General features: G+C 36.6%; 1 protein-coding gene across 7 annotated transcripts in view; it reads left to right on the top strand.

Moving 5' to 3' along the window:
- The window catches only part of tnksa (tankyrase, TRF1-interacting ankyrin-related ADP-ribose polymerase a), a 105,328-nt gene that overhangs the window by 66,058 nt on the left and 22,044 nt on the right, over positions 1 to 17,226 (top strand). For 3 of the 7 annotated variants that reach the window (XM_058757513.1, XM_058757511.1, XM_058757517.1), the window contains 13 exons: positions 36 to 56; positions 538 to 636; positions 1,728 to 1,822; positions 2,008 to 2,074; positions 3,553 to 3,739; positions 5,163 to 5,284; positions 5,561 to 5,652; positions 5,765 to 5,843; positions 9,788 to 9,959; positions 10,060 to 10,139; positions 12,149 to 12,294; positions 12,442 to 12,607; positions 16,055 to 16,274. In XM_058757513.1, the coding sequence (XP_058613496.1) occupies positions 36 to 56; positions 538 to 636; positions 1,728 to 1,822; positions 2,008 to 2,074; positions 3,553 to 3,739; positions 5,163 to 5,284; positions 5,561 to 5,652; positions 5,765 to 5,843; positions 9,788 to 9,959; positions 10,060 to 10,139; positions 12,149 to 12,294; positions 12,442 to 12,607; positions 16,055 to 16,274 (1,546 nt within the window). The remainder of the gene's footprint in view (positions 1 to 35; positions 57 to 537; positions 637 to 1,727; positions 1,823 to 2,007; positions 2,075 to 3,552; positions 3,740 to 5,162; positions 5,285 to 5,560; positions 5,653 to 5,764; positions 5,844 to 9,787; positions 9,960 to 10,059; positions 10,140 to 12,148; positions 12,295 to 12,441; positions 12,608 to 16,054; positions 16,275 to 17,226) is intronic. The other 4 variants (XM_058757516.1, XM_058757515.1, XM_058757512.1 and 1 more) reach the window with 3 other exon arrangements.

Here is a 17,226-nt window from a genome sequence, read left to right as displayed (position 1 = left end):
TTTTGATTCGTCATTCTGGCGACATTGTCTATCAGTCGACATCTCAGAAAATGCTGGTAAGTTTTATTTATTTATTTATCTTTTTATTAATTTTTTCTAGCTTGATTGCACTTATTTTAATTAAAAAAAAATTTTTCCTTTTTTTTTCTTTCTCATTTTCATTTGTTTGATTTTCACAGTGTGGCCATTTTGGTTCTTTGTTCACACACTACAGCTTTGTGAATGCAGTGGATTGGGGTGAAGGTGTTAGAGGGTAAACCCTGGTGTGAAAAAACTATCCTAAACAGGATGCTTAGTGCACCACTTGCTTGATAAGTGAGCTTAAATATACCTCCTCTACCGCCACAGCTTTCCACCCCACCATTCACATATTCACTCAGTTTGTTTCTCGTCTTTTATAACTTCAAACACCCTGGTGTGCTTGCCAATGAAAGCTCGTCACTGCATATTGTTATCATTATTTTGCAATTGAAGGGCACAATTCAAAGTTTTCCAATTTCATCTAGATTGATTTCTCATTGTTTTGTGCAATTTCAGCTGTATGGTGAAGCTGCACGGATCTGTGCTTACCGCTGGAGACTGTGCAGGAAGACATGGAGTTTGCGCATTGTGCTTTGCTCACGTCAATACATCACTGTAATGGTTTACGACCGTGTGGCTTGTTGCATTTCATTGGAGACTTTTATGGGGATTTGATTTTGTTTGTGCCACCTGATCCTCAATTTGTTTGATTGTTTTCGACTGGCTTGTCGATTTTCTTTTTTGTTTGTTTTGTTCATGAGTGTAGAATGCATGAATTACTTGATGTCTGAAAGCTAAGAATTTGATTAGCTTTTCATTTGAACTGTTTAATATTTGTGCCATCAGACTTCCTTTTAATTTTATATTCTCTTCTTCTTTCATTTTTGTTGGCTTGAATCAAATATCAGCTGCTGTCTTTAATTAGCTCTCGTAACAAATACCGTTCGTCAAACAATATGAATACGGGTGATGTGAGTTTTTACAACTATCATGCTGCGCTGAGGGAATTGTTGTTATACCCTGCTGTGTGCTGCGGTACATAGATACATGGTGTTGAATACCTTCATTTTTATGTTAGCCTGTATTTCAATACTTAAACTCTATATCATTCTCAGTAAAACAGTAAGACTTGCGCAGGGTTTGATTGTCAGGCGTGTTTACAAGCCTCAGAGCTGCAATGAAGTGTGACTTCCCTATGGCAAAATTCAGTCATGAGCCTTGCTCTTTCTAGATGAGAGGAACCCCATTATGAGTTTTTCCACACATATTTGACAAACCAAGACCTCCCTTGGTCCCTAGGCAGCCCGATTTTAATAAAAAGGCCACGCAAATACTTTTTGAAGAGATATAAAGAAGAGAAAGGTGGGTTTTGGCACTGTTTTACAGAGGGTTGCGTTGTCATCATGACTTTGTTGGATCTGTGTACACAACTGTTTAAAAGTTTGAGGTCAGTAATATTTTTTTAATTATTCTCAATAGAATGATATTCACTTATGGTCACCAAGGCTGCATTTATTTGATCATATTTATAATTAACAGTCATATTGTGAAATATTATTACAATATAAAATAACTGTTTTCTGTTTTAATGTTTAAAATGTAATTTATTCCTAAATAAATACATACAAATCTTACTGACCCAAACTTTTGAACAATATTGTAAATCTTACAGTTTTGTCATAACTGTGTTTCCTCTTTTCTTGTAGTCTACTCCATTGCACCTGGCAGCCGGATACAACCGGGTCCGAGTAGTTCAGCTTCTCCTGCAGCATGGTGCTGATGTTCACGCTAAAGATAAAGGGTAGGTCTGCTGATGTCTTCTTTTTTCCCTTACTTTCCTGTCTCTATCAGCTATTTTCCCTTTTTTTTTCACTCTAGTAAAAGCTTTGGTTCATTAGCCTTCCTTTGTCCATATATTACTTAAAGGAAAAGCAGATTTTTGGCATAAATGATTTTGTGTGTGTTTTTTGTTCTTGCGGTTTCTAGTGGTCTTGTTCCTCTACACAACGCCTGCTCATATGGACACTACGAGGTCACAGAACTACTGCTAAAGGTAAGGACAAAAACCTGAATGGGTGTGCATGTATAATTTAGTGTGACCTGTGTGGAAGACAAACAATACTGTTTCCAGTTAAGCAGCTTGTCCTAACCGGGCACGATGGAATGAAGCATTGATTCAAAATCCTACTCCACTTACTATATATTTAAATATATAGTACTATACTTTATATTTTTCCAATGTTATGCAGTGTTTTGGGCATCACTGTGGAGAGAATGATTACTATGAGTTATTTTAGAATTATTTATAGACTATTATAGGCCTATTATATATATATATTATTATTTTGAATTTTTTGTGACAAATTCAGTGTATGTCCTGCATACAGTTTCGATTTACATGTCCTGTCAGAGTTCACTCTGTTTCGGTGCAAACACGAACTCCCCCTTGAGCCTGAAGTTCCATAGAGTATGGCCTTTAAGCCCAGCTTCCTTTATTTACAAAGCTGTTATATGCAACCCTATGCTCATGGTGTGTTCTCCCATGCTCAGTGTGCCAACAGAGCCCTGCGGAGTGGCCAATCTGTCTCTACAACAATGTTTGGAGTTTGATACACAGCAGAACAGAGTATTCTCGGCCTCAGGAGAGCTTATCACAATATCAGTAGCTCTCCAGATCTCCTTAAGCCCCCTCAATCATTATATTCGATTAAATGTGCTGTGCAATGATCAGAAAGACAATTAAGAATCCTCTTATCGTACACAGTTGCATTGTGAACACCTGACGTTATCTTGATGTTCCTGAGTTCCTCAGGAGCTTTTGTTTCCCTCCTCTTACTTGCAGCTCAAAATAATCTCTCTCTGTTTTAAAAGGATAATTCACCCAAAAGAGATTTTCTCATTCAGCCTCATGTCATGAAACGCAAAAGGAGAAATTTAGCAGAATTTTTTCCACAATGAAAGTGGATGGTGACCAGGTTCTGTCCAGCTTCAAGTCCTTTGAAGCCATCCGTTAGATCTTTGTAAGGAAAAGACTGAAATTTCACTGAAAATCCTCTCAATTCTTGTTTACCTCATATTCCAACATGGCCAGTCAAAACATGTCACATCAGATGTCACTGGTTTTCGTGTTTTAAATGGGCATGAACTTCTTGTCTAATATTTTATTTAGCATTTGATGGTAGATAGGAAATCGAAAGAGTAAAGAAAACAGCATTTTTAGAAAATCTATCCCTTTAATCGTTTTGTACTGTTTACCCCTTGCCTCTGAGTGCAAGTTGATGTCTCCATTTTGGGAAAACTGCCATTTTCTAAAAATGTGTTCGATATTCTTTTCCCTCAGTGCTATTAACTCTTCTTCTGGGGCATAGCAGACTCCCTAATAGATAGGAATTCTTAATCTATGCTAAAACTGCTCTAACTGCTCAAGCGGAAACGCATAATGTTCTCAATGTATTTGAAAATGAATCTGAGCCGTCAGAGTTGGCGCCATCCTTTCTGTGTGATCTCACCCTGAATGTTTTTTTTTTGTAGCATGGGGCGTGCGTTAATGCCATGGACCTCTGGCAGTTCACCCCTTTGCACGAGGCTGCCTCCAAGAATCGCGTGGAAGTGTGTTCCCTGCTGCTGAGTCACGGAGCCGATCCCACGCTGGTCAACTGCCATGGGAAGAGCGCGGTGGACATGGCCCCGACCCCAGAACTCAAAGAGAGGCTCACATGTGAGTTTTTATAGCATATATTGTGCATATATCTTTCACCATTTCTCAGCACAAGTGGCATCAAAGCCCACAAAACTCATCCTGCTTGTTCACCTTGCAAGTGTAAGTGAGCTAGACGCGACTTGGCTCTGATTGTTCCTGCCACATTCTCACTGGCACCGAGACAGACACATCAAGGTTTAGAGAAAGACAAGCCTTTAAACATACAATATTCTCGTTCTGCATTATTCAAACGCAGTGGAGGCTGAGCTCCAGTCTGCTGATGAGGTTGGCAGGCGAAGTCGTTATATATTTTGCCTGTGAATTCTCCATCTGGCTTCTCCCAGTGTGGCATGGAGTGATGTGGTTTTGACTGAAACTTTACACAATTTGCTGTGTAAAGATTTTCCTTTATGTACAATTTGTGTTTGAGCCTGTGCTGCGAATATTTTAGAATGCAAACTCTTGTTGTAATATTATTCAATTTTTTGATGGTGTCTGGTAAATTAAAAATATGATATAAATAAATGAAAATATAAAACAATTCTAATAATATACTATCTAAATAGATAATATACTATAGAAATTAATAAAGTACAATATTTAGTTCTCAGTTCTCTGTCCTTTAGTAATTGCTCAAGCTGTGATCCAAGAGTGCTAATATTTAATACACCAGTTAAATATTATCTTCTGTACTCCTGTTGCGTTTGTTTGGCGATATGCAAAGCTTGGTGCTTTGACTTCTTTTAAAACAATTTTACATATCTGTATGAAACTACTCAATATTAATTTACTCGTTTCAAAAGCAATATTAAACTTATGATTGAAAAATGAATTATTTTCATGCTGTGGCTGATAATATTTTGTAAATCGATTTGTGTAAAAAAATCAGCACATTACAAAATAAATTGATTTGTTTTAACAAATGAATTCTTTTAACAATTTTAAATGCTTCAAGTTAAGCATTTTGACATTATAATGTGCAGTATGAAAATGTATATTCATTTTAAGATTCGCTAAAGATTGCATTTAACAGTGTTTTTACAGATGAACTGTTGGCAGATGATCATCTAATTGTTGTAATTGCAATGTTTTGTTAAATATCAGCACGACAAGGATTACCTTTGGCCGAATCCCAGCCATCCTCATTCAGTAAAACAGCTCTCATGTAGATGGAATAATGTTCTCTCTTTGCTGTTCTTATGAGCAGAAGCATAACAAATTGAATGCGCAAAATTCATTCGATCAGGTCAGGAGATTCAGTCATACATTTTAGATATCCTAACTCCAATTTTTGCTGCCGCAAATCCAGATTGCATTGTAGCTGTGAAGCTTCAATTATTTTTTTCACGCTTTGTCTTGATGAATTATGTCTACCAAACGGCTTCTGTCAGAGCGTCTTGCATCACCTCTCTAAATATTCTTTTTTTTTCCTCCGGTGCAGACGAGTTTAAGGGCCACTCTCTTCTTCAGGCTGCACGGGAAGCAGACATGACCAAGGTGAAGAAGACCCTGGCTTTAGAGATCATCAACTTCAAGCACCCACAGACGCATGAAACGGCACTGGTGAGCCCCTGCTGATTCACTTCAAAGCTCACCAGCTGAGACATCAGGTTGAAAGCAGATGTTAAAGGGATAGTGCAAAAATAAAATTCCTGTCATCATTTATACACATTCATATCATTCCATACCTGTATGATTTCATTTTTTCTTCCTTAAAACACAACAGATATTTAGACAGGATGTCCACGCTGCTCTGTTCCATGCAGTGATTGGTGCTACCAAAAAGACCGAATTAGCAGTGAACTGTGACACTTACAAAGCCTCTGTCCTGTGTTTCAGCACTGTGCTGTCACTTCACCTCACCCAAAACGAAAACAGGTCACCGAACTGCTGCTACGGAAAGGAGCCAACGTCAATGAGAAGAACAAAGAGTGAGTGAACGTGCCTATCATCATGGCAAATGTTTATCCCCTTAAGACTGATGCTAAGGTCTGTCTTTCTTTCTCATTATCTTTTGTTATCTTCTCCTTATTCCCTGTGCAGCTTCATGACGCCTCTCCATGTGGCAGCAGAACGGGCACACAATGACATCATGGAGGTTTTGCAGAAACACGGGGCGAAGGTACATACCTGCATGTGCTCTCGAGTGCCTACAGAGCTACGATACACACACATTTACACATCTGACACCTCGCTTCACTCTTCAGCTCTCACAGTATAGTCTACCTTAAAGGAATAGTGTACTGAAAAATTGGCATCGTTATTGTACCCATTGGAAACCTGTATTCTGGGAAGAAAGAAGAGATTTTTGAAAATGTTTTATCTTGCCATTTAACAACAGCTCAGGTCAAAGAGAGGGAGGTAATTGGCTATTTAAAAATAGATTATGATTGGTTTTGGTGCAAGCACCTTTGACTGACATTATAAGTGGTCTACTGGGGAAAACAATAAAACACTACAAGTGTAGAAAATGGCCCCTCTACAGAACCACAGCATCTTTTTTTTGTCTGTTTTCACCTGAGCTGAGAAAAATCAGTTCAGTGGAGCAGCATTTCTGTCACATCTACTGTTGTGTGCTGTTGAGTCATCACGTTCCTGCTATAAGAGGGAAAGAATGAAGAATGAGCTTTGCCAACACTGCACTTCTTTTTTTATTTTTTTTTGTCAGAGTAATTTGCCTGCTTATCAGTGGTTAAGATAATTGGCTTTGAGATGGAAGAGCTCATCATCAGTATGGAAGCGTTTATATGCTAACATCTTCCCAATTAGCTGTCAAACATTCATCACTCCATTTACAAAGATACTTTAGCAGATTGGTCTCTTACTGGAAATCTGATCACTAGAGTTGGGAATTATGAACTTATTCTGATTCAGAACATTTTTTTTTGTCAAATTTGTTTTATTGATTTAAAAATATTGAAATCACTTGAATTTTAGGAAGTTTGTTCTGTTATTTTCTTCTTTAACATTTGCATTCTTCCACAAATGCAGATGGAACTACATAAAAAAAATGCATAAATTATGCAAAACATCAGAGCAAACCTGGCAATAGATTCGTTTTTATTTTTGTTGTTTTGTTTTTTTTTGTCAGATATTCACAGGAATGAAAACTTAAATTGCCTGATTTATTGTTTCACATAATTAATAATTTGGCGCTTTGGTATGTGTAGAGAAAAGTTGCCTTCTACATTTTTTTCCACAGTCCTGGCACGTTTGACATCCCTCACAGACAAACTAAATCCAAACTATTGGTTTAGAAGAGATAATAAAGACAGCACAGTTTGCTAGATGAAATAAATTTGAAAACATGAAAAGGTTCTAAGCTCTTTTGAGAATTGTATTGCCTAAAACTATTTTGATTCTTATTTGTTTTTCTGATGTACTCTGAAATGACCTCATTTCACAACAGACTGCTGAGGAGTTTAAATGTATTCTAAATATTCTGTACCATCATGTGACACTGAAGACTGAGTAATGGCAGAAAATTCAGCTTTGCCATCACAGGAAGAATTTTTAAAATAATAACAATAATATTTCACTCTATAATATATATAGTATACATATATAATATGTATTTTTTTTACTGTATTTGTATTTAATTTTTTTTTTCTTTTATTTTTACTGTATTTATTTGTATTTATCCTCTTTTTTTTTTTTTTTTTTTTTAAAGCTTTCGATGGTGAGCCAGTTCGGTTTCTGTAATACTTTTTAAAAGAGAAATCTTACACATTTAAAGGAAGTGTCAAAATTTCTAGTGAAAGTGAATTGGTAAACAGCCTGCTGCCTTGGTCTCACAGCTGGACTGTGTCAGAGAAACTGGAGGACGTTTACGAGCTACATCAGTCATGTCATTACCTCTCCAGAGCAGAGAGGGGTAAAAGACTTCCAAATCAATGGAGCTCTTTCAGAGAGCCAAATCAGATAAGCATCGACTAACTGATCAGGCATTCAGCTACCGCCTTGGCTGAGAGCATCAGGGCTGATCAGCTATTCTTCAGCGGAGAGACCAGGGGAGCCGATACTCCTGTAAATAATCTCATCCACAGTCTGCCGTCTTTGTTCGAGCCGAGAGTATATCTAAAGGGCCTCCCCGTTCATCAAACTTGCGTGTCCTACTTTCACACAAGGTTGTATTATCCAGAGGTCCTCTTCATTGATGCCGTGTGGCTTTTTTATGCTGCCTGGAGCAGCTTGATTTTCAAAGCCGACCTCCCTTGTGCTCGCATCCCAGCTCTTCTGCATGATAAATAAACGGAGACTGATCCGCCGTAACCCGAATTCCATCATTCAATCATCAGCCAGCGTCCATCTGTTGCAGTACGACCCCTCGGAAACGCATCCGATCGTTAACTGGTGTTGCGACCCAGCTCGCTGCCAAACTTCAGTGGCCAGACTTAAGTGACATTAATGGACTGGATAATTAGTCAGGCTGGAGGTTCAAAGACAAGAGGCTATTGTAGCTAGTGTGTGTTTACAGACCACGTGTGAACCAGTAAACAGATGGTGCAGAAGCATTGTGTTAATAAGAAGAGCAGGAAGCATGAAGAATAAAGCTGTCTAAAGTAAACACAGTTACTGAGAAAATCAGCTGACGGTGGGAGCTGCTTATTAGCTGAAGATCTAGACTGATATGTGTAGCTTTGTTTAAAATATGTTTTTGGTATAGACTGTACGACTGGAATCTGTTTAGCAGTTTTGAGTTTTTGGCAAAAGTTTGAGGTCAGTAAAATATTGAAATGTTTCTGAAAGAATGTCTCATGCTTAATAAGGCTGCATTTATTTGCTCAAAAATACAGTAAAAAATAGTAATATTCTGAAATATTATTGCAATTTAAAATAAAGCTTTTCTATTTTAATGTCATTTATTTCTGTGATGCGAAGCTGGATTTTCAGCAGTCATTACTCCAGTCTTCATGATCTCACGTTGTCACATGATCTTTTTCGGAAATCATTCTAATATGCTGATTTGCTGCTCAAGAAACACTTCTGATTATTTTCTGTTGAAATGTTGAAAACAGTTGTTCTGCTTAATATTTTTGTGGAAACCTTGATGCATTTTTTTCAGGATTCTTTGAATAAAAAGAATAAAAACAGCATTAATTTAAATAGAAGTATTTTTGTAACATCATGATTGTCTTCACTGTCACTTTTGATCAATTTCTTGCATCTTTGCCCAAATCTTACTAACTCCATACATTTGAACAGTAGTGTATGTAGTTTCAAATTTAAATTCAGAATCAGATTTTTGTATTTCAGTCAGTCATATTGGATTTAATAGTTTTTTCATCATTTGCAACTCTGTATGCATGTAATCATAAATGTGTATACAGTATGTTGTACAGATGTGGAAACATTTAGACCATAGAACATTTTCATCCAAAAATGCAATAAAATGCTGACAATTTTGGCTGAAAATATGAGCAAAAACCAGAATGTGAACCCCTAGATGGAGAAGACAAAATGCAAGGCTATGTGAAATCCTGCAAGCATAACTTACTTGCAAAGAACATTTTTAACATTCAGCATACTCTCTAAGCATCCTTTCACCGATGAGATTTCATTTTCAGTTTTTCTCAAAATAAATGGTCATGCATTATTATCAGTCACACATTTATTTTAAAACAAATCAAAATTGGTTGTAGTGTGAACAAAGCCATTGTGTGTTTGACGTGGAGAACTGCGTCATGTGCAGTTTTCACTTCCAGTAAAGCATGATTTTGCTGAGAGTTAGATTTTTTTTTTTTTTTTTTGGAAAAAGTAACAAGTTTGAGACAGAATAATGAACTGTAATCGCGCCATATGCTAAACCACAATCACACATTTACGCAGTAGGTCCCTTTCTTTCTTCGCTGTGCAGTGTTGATAGTCTTTGAAGGAGCGTGGAAGTTTCCCAGGGGCTTGTCTGATTAATTCATATTTGTGTTCATTTCAAAAGAGGCCAAGTTTGCTTACAGCTCAGTCTTGCTCTGTGGGCTGCGTTCAGATGTGCTCTTCACTGATCAGTGAGGAGGAGGAGATTTCAGTCTGCTCACTTCCTTTCCATCATTTTTTTGTGTTTGTTTATAGATGAATGCTGTTGACACGCTAGGTCAGACGGCGTTGCACCGGGCAGCTCTGGCGGGACACTTGCAGACATGCAGGCTACTGTTGAGTTATGGAGCCGACCCCGCCATCGTCTCCCTGCAGGGCTTCACAGCCGCACAGATGGGCAATGAAGCTGTACAGCAGATCCTAAACGGTACAGAGTGAATCTGGGGTTTGGGATTGTTTATTTGGGCTTTGATGTTATGCATTAACAATTATGTAAATTCACGTTAATTTATGCTTGTGTCTGTTAGAAAACATTCCAGTGAGGAATTCAGACGTGGATTATAGACTCTTAGAAGCAGCAAAAGCAGGAGACTTGGACACTGTGAAGGTGAGAGGCGCCTTAATTTGGTTTCAAACTAATCAAGTAGTTGTCCACCAGTCAACCAAGGGTTAAACAAAATCTGTGGTGATCTGGTGGAGCCAAGATATAACATGAAACTGTTCTCTCTAGAAAGAGACATTTGGGGCGCTATTTTTTTATTTTATTTTTTTTTGTTAGAAACCTTAACTCATTTGAGAGACTGAGATGCTTGTAATAACCTTTACAACTGTTTTCATTAGCGTAGTGCTACAAAGCAGCTCCAGGTTACATAGAGATGAAAATATATCTGCGGTTATGGATATTGAATTTTTTTTATATGCTTTTGTCTGGAACAAAAATACCCTGAATGAGTTTAGTTTCTTTATCCCAGACAATGAAACTTTTCAAGGACACAGCTTGCAGTTCTTAAATGTGTTTTGTTCCATACTCATGACCTTGAACAAGCTAGATTTAAGAAGACCTCACCTTCGTGTGTGTGTGTGTGTGTGTGTAAGAGAGAAACGCTGAGCCAGCATGCCAAAAAACCGCAGGATCCTGTTACATACACTTCAGTCTAAAGTTTGGAATTTTTTTTATTTTTATACTGTATGTGACCCTGGACCACAAAACCAGTCATGAGGGTAAATTTTTCAATAAGCTTTCCATTGATGTGTGGTTTGATAGGATTCGACAATATTTGGCCGAGATGCAACTTTTTTTTTTTTATAAACCTGGAATCCGAGGGTGCAAAAACATCAAAATATTGAGAAAATTGCCTTTAAAGTTGATCAAAGGAAGTTCTTAGCAATACATATTACCAGTCAAAAATGAAATTTTTATATATTTACAGTAGGAAATTTACAAAATATCTTCATGGAACATCATCTTTACTTAATATCCTAATGATTTTTGGCATAAAAGAAATATCAATAATTTTGACCCATACAATGTATTCTTGGCTATTGCTACAAATATCCCCCAGCGACTTCAGACTGGTTTTGTGATCCAGGGTCACATATACACTATCATTCAAACACTTGTGGTCAGTAATTTATCTTTTTTCTTTGAGAGAGAGAACATTTATTATACTTGCTGAATTATTTTTTTCAGTGCACAAGGGCACTCCCAATTGTTCATAAGCCACAGTAAAGAAAATGTTACAAAAGATTTTTATCTCTAATAAATACTGTTCTTTTTCTATTTGTCAACAAATCCTGAAAAGTATCAATTTTATAAACAGAAATATCAGCAGCAACACCAATGAACACCAAATCAGCATATTAGAATGATTTCTGAAGGATCATGTGACACTGAAGTCTGGAATAATGGCTGCTGAACATTTAGCTTTATCACAGGAATAAATTACATTTTAAAATATAAAACGCTTAAAATAGAAACGGTTATTTTAAATTGTAATAATATTTCACAATATCACTTTTTTTTTTTTTTTACTGTATATAATAATTGCAGTCTTGGTGAGCATAAGAGACTTCTTTCAAAAACATAAAAAATCTTTTTGAACTGTACTCTGTCACTACTAATAAGCTGTTCCTAAATGTAACAGAAATTTAAATTAATAATAAATTAAAATGAGTGTTATAAATGATGATTAATGTAAATATGATGTGTTAGTCAAGTCTACAAAAGTGCTGTGAATAATTTAAGCATAAGTCTTTCGATCAAAAGCTTTATAACCTCAAACTTTTTGACTGGTAATATAAGCCTGAAGTGATTTAGAAACCGATGATAAAAATGTCTGAATGGATGGATGCCTTTGATGCGATCAGATCCTCATTATCTGAAAGCCTCATTATGCGTAAAGTAATTAGATCAGAGCACCAATTAGACTTTTGTCAGGCAATTAATCAGAATCTCTACTGACGCTTGCCACAATTCTGGCCTGCTACCCTATAAAAGCAGATCAAATGAAATTAATTCTTGGATGTATTTAAACACTCATCACTAGAATAAAGTGATGTATTTGCTGTATGAAATCAAGCATTTGGTTTAATGTTGTTTGGTTTTGTCTTGCACAGCAACTTTGCTCCCCTCAGAATGTGAACTGTCGAGACCTGGAGGGTCGTCACTCCACTCCGCTCCACTTTGCCGCCGGCTACAATCGCGTGGCTGTGGTCGAGTATCTCCTGCACCACGGTGCCGATGTCCATGCCAAAGACAAAGGGTGAGATTTCTTGCTGTTCTTGCTCAGAAACTCTCCCTCCGTTGTGGAGTGAACCTCATTAACAGTCAGCGCATGAGTTAGCAGCACCAGGAGATAAACTTTAATCTTCTTGTCACTATTTATCTTGAATTCCCTGTCTGTTGGCAGAGGTTTGGTGCCGCTGCATAACGCCTGCTCGTACGGCCATTACGAAGTGGCAGAGCTTCTGGTCAGACACGGAGCGTCCGTCAATGTGGCCGACCTGTGGAAGTTCACTCCGCTGCATGAGGCGGCAGCCAAGGGCAAATACGAGATCTGCAAACTGCTTCTGAAGGTACTGTCATCACTACTCCTTCTGGCTCAACACTGACCTCCTCACGTCACTCGGCATACTTGTTAATTCAAGAGATATCTCTTTCTAGACGTCTGACAGCCTGGAGTTGTTAATGGTTTTTATCACTCTGTAAAGTTTTTAAATGCAGTGTGAACCTGCTGCAGGGGCTTCAGGTTTATTGCTGTTGAGCAGACGTGGGTTTTAATGCTGTCTGCTTTCATCGTACCTCAGGTTACTGTCACAGAGAGGTTCAGCTTCAGAGCTGTAAGGAATATGCACATTAGACTTCAAACAAACATGTCACTTTGTTTCCTGAAGTGGAACTGCTGAGGTTGGCTTTGGTAGAAACTACAGAAAAGAAATGTACTTTTCTCATCCACTGAATCTAAAGCTGTAACTGATTTTGAAGGCAACAATTTTCTGATTCAAATATATTCAGAAAGTCTTAGATTTGATTCTGATTCGAAATCAATCCAGTTAGGAGTAATTCATTTGCTGGGTATTGAAATCAATTCTCTTTGATCTATTGCTGCACAGGGAACTGAAATATTAATGGACCGTAAATATTAGATTTAGTACTTGTGGCCTAAAGATGCAATTTGATCAAAAGAGTGTTCTTAGAAGTAAACATTCTTAAAATCATTTTTCAAAAAAGCCCATTTTTGTGACATTTAAATTGTATTAAAACATTAAAGCAATAAAATATGAAATAAATGTGACTATTTATATTTGTTTATTAAATGCAAACATAAATATGCATAAACTATTAATATTTATATATTTATACCAACAGATACATTTTATATATAATTTTACAATATTTACAAAACATTTATTTTTATTATACCACATATCACATTTTTAACATATTTTATCTATCTGTCTGTCTGTCTAATGTATATACATACATACATACATACATATGCACATACACATACATATATACACATACATATTTACATATATGCAGACATTATATCTATATCTATCTATCTATCTACAGTTGTGCTCAAAATTATTCATACCCATGGTAAATATGACCAAAGGCGGCTGTGAAAATAAATCTGTATCATTAATCCTTTTGATCTTTTATTTTAAAAAAGTACAAAAATCTAACCTTTCATTGGAGCATAGGAATTTAAAATGGGAGAGAAATCTCATTATCAAAAATACACATTGGCCACAATTAATCATACCCATTTATTCAATACTTTTTGCAACCTCCTTTTGCCAAGATAACAGCTTTGAATCAGCTATAATGCCTGATAAGTTTGGAGAACATCTGACAAGAGATCAGAGACCATTCCTTCATCCAGAATCACTCCAGACCCTTCAGATTCACAGCTCCATGTTGGTGGTGCTTCTCTTCAGTTCACCTCACTCATTTTCTATAGGGTTCAGTTCAGAGGACTGGAATGGCCATAGCAGAAGCTTGGTTTTGTGCTCTGTTTTGGTTTTGATGTTTGTTTGTGGATCATTGTCCTGTTGGAAGATCCAACCACAGCCCGTTATAAGATTTCTAGCATGGACAGTCAGTTTTACATTTTTTATATGTTGGTATTTAATTGAATCCATGATGCCATGTGTCTAAACAAGATGTTCAGGACCTCCTGCAGAAAAATAGGCCCACAACATCAAAAATACAGTAGTATATTTCATTGTACACATGGGGTACTTTTTTTTTTTATCCCTGTGTTCACCAAAACCATCTTGAGGATTTCTGTCCCCAAGATTCAACTAATCTCTGCAATTCTCCAGCTGTGATCCTTGGAGAGTCTTTGGCCACTCAAACTCTCATTCTCACTGTGCATTAGGCCATTGTGTACTAGAGAAAAATATTCATTTCCCAATGTGATTTTCCCCCACTTTGACTTTTTTTTTTATTTTTTTTTTTTACTTCAATTAAAGGTTAGACTTTTTAAAATTTTTAAATGAAAGATCAAATGGATAAACAATGCAGACTTATTTTCACAGCCACCTTTGATCATATTTACCAAGGGTATGAATTATCTATCTATCTATCTATCTATCTATCTATCTATATATATATATATATATATATATATATATATATATATATATATCTATCTATCTATCTATCTATCTATCTATCTATCTATCTATCTATATATATATATCTATATATATATATATATATCTATCTATCTATATCTATCTATCTATATATATATATATATATATTTATTCAGTCGCAGAATGTCTTTACGATCACATCAATCCGGAGACGTTTCAGACACGCGCTCCAGCTTCACTTCAGCGTCAGGCGCGAGTCAAACGAGCGCGGAAACCGGCGCGCCCTGTAGCCTGTTTCAGTTCATAACAAAGCGTGAAATAAACTACGTGCATGCAATGTTGTGGTCAGTTAAGGCATGAAGTTACCAAAAAGGCGATTAAAGCTGCCTTAAAACTGTGCGTGCATGTAATATGTTATATATGAGTTACATTAAGAACATGTCTCTGAAATGGTTTTCAAAACTGTCCTGGAGCAGCCCAACACCACTGTCTCCCTCATATAACACACCCGATTCCACTCGTCAGCTCATTAGAAGAGACTGAAATGGGTCAGAAAAGGTGATGAGAGTTGAGAGAAAATACAATGCATGTCAGATCGTTCAGCAGCGACAAGAAATAGCAGCTAAAAACAACCTAATAACCAGCTGCTGTGATGTCTGTTCATCAAGAATAAAAGAAAAAGAGGAAATCGATTACTTTTATATAGCTGTAAGTATTTATCTGTATTTGGTTTAGAATTTATTGTTTGATTGTTTGAAATTTATTCAATTTCTGTATATTTCTGCTGAGGGGCACAGGTAGCCTAACTGAATATAAAATGTATGGGTTTATGTGAAGATTGTTGTAAGTTCACTTAAATTAGAAGTTATTTTTAAAGTCTAATAAATGTTAAAATTGATAGCTCTTAATTATAATGTAATGTTTAATGGCTATAGTCAATGGTTAAATATTAGGGAAATCAGTATTACTTGGTATCAGTGATACTAGCATCCAGTCATGAAAAAGATGCCATTAAACAAATATTAAAAATGTTTTTTGTCCATTATTTTGAAGATTGAATGTGAAATTATTGCAATATAAAAGTATATTGGTGGGATTAATCACGATTAAATTTTTTTTAAATCGATTGACAGCACAAACATGTATGTATGTATGTATATGTGTGTGTATATAAATATATATATACATACATACACACACACACAAACACACACACACACACACATATATATATATATATATATATATATATATATATATATATATGTATATATGAAAACTCAAAAAATGATTTAGCACTGATCATGTAATGAATAAATCCTCAGAGAGATCTTAGATGTGGTTTTTAAACTGTGCTAAGTCAGCCTTCAGGCTTCTCTGTGGATCTGCACTCAATGTCCTTATCTCTTTCAGCATGGAGCAGACCCCACCAAGAAGAATCGGGACGGAAACACTCCATTGGACATGGTGAAGGAGGGAGACACAGATATCCAGGACTTGCTGAGAGGAGATGCTGCGCTTTTGGATGCCGCCAAAAAAGGCTGCCTGGCCCGGGTCCAGAAACTGTGCAGCTTGGAGAACATCAACTGCAGAGACACACAGGGACGCAACTCGACTCCGCTGCACCTGGCAGGTAATGAAAAATCGTTCTGTGGCCTTCTGAGCCATTGCTTTCAACGTAGAAACAAGAGCACTTCTCTCTTTCAAATGAAAAAATCAAGCTGTACCGTCATCCTGAGAATTGCGTTTCTACAAAAGCATTGAAGCAGTGTGTGAGATATCATCCCACCCCAGAGGCGAGGCAAGGAAACCCAGAAGGAAAGAAAGGGGGACATGTTGAATTAAATCTTGGCTCTCATCCCTTTCTGAGCGCTGTGTAAGCCTGGCTTCCAGGCAGGGATTCAAAGGCTTCCTTGCCAAATATTAAATCTGTCTAAGACTTCCACACGGTTCGTACCGTCACCGACATTTACATGCACAACAATATTCTCCGTATGGCTCATGTCCCCGATAAAGTCTTATTCAGACTAATCTCTTTATGTGAGCCTTCCCCATCTTATTCATGGGTGTTCTTGTATTTGTGAGAATATGTTTCAGAATATAAACGTTTTCCAGAGTCGTTCACGTACGTCATAGCTATGGAGAAAAAAAAAAAAACTCAGGTTGACTTTTTATATAACTCTTTAAACAATACAGATTAATTCAAAGCAGCTTCACAGTAATAAAATGGGAAATAACAGGATCATTGATGCAAAGGGTTTCAAATATAATACAAATTCAAACTGCTTTAAAGCAGCTCTGAAAAGGCAAGTGTGTCATTATTCAGCTCAAGTAAGTTCAGTGTTTATTCAGATTTGGTTCAATAACAGTGTAAAGTTAATTATGAAACAAGTTCAATTCAACTATAAGAAGCTCTACAGAAGACATTAGACATAAAATTCTTATCCGTGACTTATGCAGAAGTAAGAATTTTATTTAATATTTGGTGTTTAATATTATAGAATATCTTGGAGCCAAAGCCGAGCATATTATTATTTTGTCATTGTTGTTATTTTATAATAAACATGCAGTTGCAGCTGTTTGAA

Source organism: Onychostoma macrolepis, chromosome 21 (genome assembly GCF_012432095.1).
Source record: "Onychostoma macrolepis isolate SWU-2019 chromosome 21, ASM1243209v1, whole genome shotgun sequence".
Lineage (NCBI taxonomy): Eukaryota > Metazoa > Chordata > Actinopteri > Cypriniformes > Cyprinidae > Onychostoma > Onychostoma macrolepis.
The sequence above is the reverse complement of the archived record's forward strand: the minus strand, read 5'-3'. Positions and strand labels throughout refer to the sequence as shown.